This window comes from Vollenhovia emeryi, unplaced genomic scaffold, assembly GCF_000949405.1.
Source record: "Vollenhovia emeryi isolate VEMERY1.0 unplaced genomic scaffold, V.emery_V1.0 DF941492.1, whole genome shotgun sequence".
Taxonomy (NCBI): domain Eukaryota; kingdom Metazoa; phylum Arthropoda; class Insecta; order Hymenoptera; family Formicidae; genus Vollenhovia; species Vollenhovia emeryi.
The window spans coordinates 2,020-5,133 of record NW_011964874.1 but is presented as its reverse complement, the minus strand read 5'-3'; the positions used below and the strand labels follow the sequence as shown (position 1 = coordinate 5,133).

Here is a 3,114-nt window from a genome sequence, read left to right as displayed (position 1 = left end):
TATAGGTATAGGTATTGCATCAAATAAATAGAACTCGGTATAAGAAATATATTTATTTATTTAATACACGTATTTATTAAACGCATATATAATACACAGAAGAAATAGTAATTTGGGAAATAAAGTTTTTTTTAAGTGGTCATTATACTATAATGTGATAGAACAATGTATACTGAGGAAGAATAATAGTTATTATACTATATTATACTATAATAATGGTTATTATACTATACTATACTATAATAGAACATTGTTCATTATACTATACTGTTATAGAACAATTTCTTTTTATTGAAATGTTCTTTATTTGCTTTACAGAAAAAGAAAATGTATAAGATGACTTACTATTAATTTTTCAGTCGAAAAGTCGATATAAAAGTTAAATTATAAGTATCAAATATCAAATATTAAAATAGAAAAATCTAGTATATACGTTATACTTGCGTAACTTTTAATAATTTGATGTAATAAGATCAGTAAATTTAGTGGTTCTTGCAAGAACAAAGTACAATGGTATGTAGGCGTTTTATATAATTCCGTTAGAAGATATTCGTTGTAGTGTGTTATTAATTCTAAGCCGACCTGGAGCAGTGTTTGCCCGCGATAATGTTTAGACGACCGGTTGTATTCGTCTTTCGGCTTTTGACCGAATGTATTTAGACTGAACGATCGTTATATTTTCGAAAACGCTAAAGGTCGGAGCGGGTTGTGGAGAGTAGTCGGTATGTCCACCACTATCCCCCAGTTGTAAGTGATTAGGATTGGCTCCTCATCGAGGAGGAGGAGAATCAAGAGGAAGAATATAGAGAGCAGGATCAGGGAGAAAAGGGACAGTCGTCTTCCCGCGCGTCTAAGCTTGTAACCGAGACAGAATTCTCGACCGACTGTTCTGACAAGTAATTAAATATATTTCGCTGAACGAACATCTTGACAATTTATTTGGCCATCCGAAAAGAATCCCCTACAGGTAAAAAACAGAATTCTATCCTTTTTTAATACTCTACATTTAAAAGAATAAAAGAACAACGCTCGGTACATTTTCAGAATCTAAATTTTGTGAGACTATTAAGAAAACATTTAAATTGCGAGTTTTCTTAGCATTACTTATATTATTTGGTGAAACATTTTCGCAGTCCAGTATTTTCAGGCTTTGTCATATGAATAAATACGTCGTCATTTACGTTCAAGTACCCCGTAGTGTATAATCCATAAAAAACTCCCATAAACGAAGGCAGTCCGGATCTGTAATGTTCCTTTCGCTGGTGTCTTGGATGGCTATATTGAATTAAAGAAATAAAATCCATTTTTAAAAATCCAAGAAAGCAGTAATAATGCGAATGAATAGAAAATATAATTAAACAGGTTCTATAGTTGCATTTTAAAATGCATTTCAATGTTCTTAGAGTATTAAATAAATGTAGTAAACATGTATTAAAGATACAAAGAATTGTTTGAGCTTAGAAGTTACGAGAATTTTAGAACAATACGAATACTACATGATTAATCAATTTTATAGCTGTTATACTTAAAGATTTGAAATTTTTTCGGAGTATATTAAGTTATTTTTCAGAATATTGGATTTGCACGAAAAAAACATCCAAAAGGTATTTAATTCTCTGAGCAACATAACAAACGATATATACACACCTCAAGACAGGCATCAAATTCCTCGTGATTACATTGCCGATCTTTATCCATTCCCAAGTTTGCTCCGCAAAAGCAGGGTATCCAGGACTCGAAATTAAAATATGTGGTCGAAGTTTTACTGCTAAAGGATCTGAGTAATAGAACATTTCTAATGATTCTTGCGTTACCACTACGCAATGCGTTAAAGCCGTAAAATCCTAATAATGGAGAAAAATATTGATACATTGTAGCATAATATGAACGTCTACATAAATGCTGGATAGATTCTTTCAGAAGCAGCATTACGTATATTTTTACTGTGTAATTATAGTTACATTATATTTTAGTATATAATAAATATTGCATAGATAATTAAGTGTCTAATTGCAAAGATAATCAATCGGTACTTAAATTTAACAATCGGATTTTATATAGACATTGAAAAGAAAGAAAAATTGTGTAAAAGTATGTTAATTACCCAATTTTCAACATCTTCTTCATTTAATATTAACACATCATTTCGATTTAGTATTGATTTGTCGGTAATTTCATATTCTGCTCGTATTAAACGCAAACTAGACTTCCGGAGACACCTGCGGAATATAATATTTTACTGAATATTTCGTTTATGGATAATATAAGAGAGAATTAGACATGAAAACTTATTAGATACACACGTGTTTAGCCACTCAGCAGCTTCGTCGCCGCAATCAATAGATTTTATTAAAATCCAATTTGGTTCCAGTTTTGCCAACATTTTACGAGTTTTACTGGTTTTTTATCTATATCATGTATCGATCTCATGTATCCTATCCATGAATAAACCACGCTCCTATCGTTTTCTACCAAATTAAATACTTGTACGATTTATTCCCGATCCTTCCAAGCGATTACCTCACTAAGCGAAGTAAGATCTTGTCCTCCTTTCCTCCAGACGGCCCTGGAGCTGAGCATATTCGGCACATAGGAGGAACGGGGGATTTAATTAAACCGACACACAGCACGTCAAAACCGACCGAAAGAAAGCCAACTCTTCCAACCGTTAGTCGGAACCGCGCGTCCGACTAAGTTCCGCATTTATTCGCGTAATAAGTGATACCCGCCGGAGTCCTGTCCGAAATTCAGTACCGGGGAAGAGTTGCGCTTCGTTACAATATCAACGTTTAAAATTGGTGTATTAGGAAGAAAGACGAATTTGCCACCAGTCTCATGTAGGTCAATCGCTCTCAATATCAATATGGATTCCAGCTCTTGTCCGATTAAGAATCGTTTTGCCTTTTTGTCGTATACTCGGAACATTCTAGTTACATGTAATAAAAATTTAACATGATTTTTTCAACGGGTTGTATAAGATACAAATTTTTCATCTTTTAGCAGATTTCGTATGATTATGCTTCAATATTGTATATAAATTTGTTATTAAAATTACTAAATATATTTCTGCTTTTATACTTATATTTATACTTAACATATATGTTTAATTGGTTT

General features: G+C 32.3%; 1 protein-coding gene across 2 annotated transcripts; it reads right to left on the bottom strand.

Annotated features, from left to right (window-relative positions):
- Positions 1 to 1,165: 1,165 nt before the first annotated feature.
- On the bottom strand, positions 1,166 to 2,755 carry LOC105570956 (mitochondrial amidoxime reducing component 2-like). 2 transcript variants are annotated; one of them, XM_012028412.1, is made up of 3 exons: positions 2,304 to 2,755; positions 2,105 to 2,219; positions 1,166 to 1,275 (listed from the first exon to the last, which is right to left on the bottom strand). In XM_012028412.1, exons 1-3 carry the CDS (start codon positions 2,381 to 2,383, stop codon positions 1,174 to 1,176), a joined length of 297 nt encoding a protein of 98 aa, XP_011883802.1. In that variant the 5' UTR covers positions 2,384 to 2,755; the 3' UTR covers positions 1,166 to 1,173. The 2 variants fall into 2 exon arrangements, with proteins under 2 accessions (XP_011883802.1, XP_011883801.1); XM_012028411.1 differs by lacking the exon at positions 1,166 to 1,275 and adding an exon at positions 1,547 to 1,844.
- Positions 2,756 to 3,114: the final 359 nt, after the last annotated feature.

Excerpts from the sequence above, each read along its gene's own strand:
- LOC105570956 (XM_012028411.1), bottom strand. The coding sequence starts at position 2,383 with ATGTTGGCAAAACTGGAACCAAATTGGATTTTAATAAAATCTATTGAT. Across the intron at positions 2,220-2,303 it reads GCTGCTGAGTGGCTAAACAC|GTGTCTCCGGAAGTCTAGTT; the intron begins GTGTGTATCTAA and ends TATATTCCGCAG. Across the intron at positions 1,845-2,104 it reads AAGAAGATGTTGAAAATTGG|GATTTTACGGCTTTAACGCA; the intron begins GTAATTAACATA and ends CTCCATTATTAG.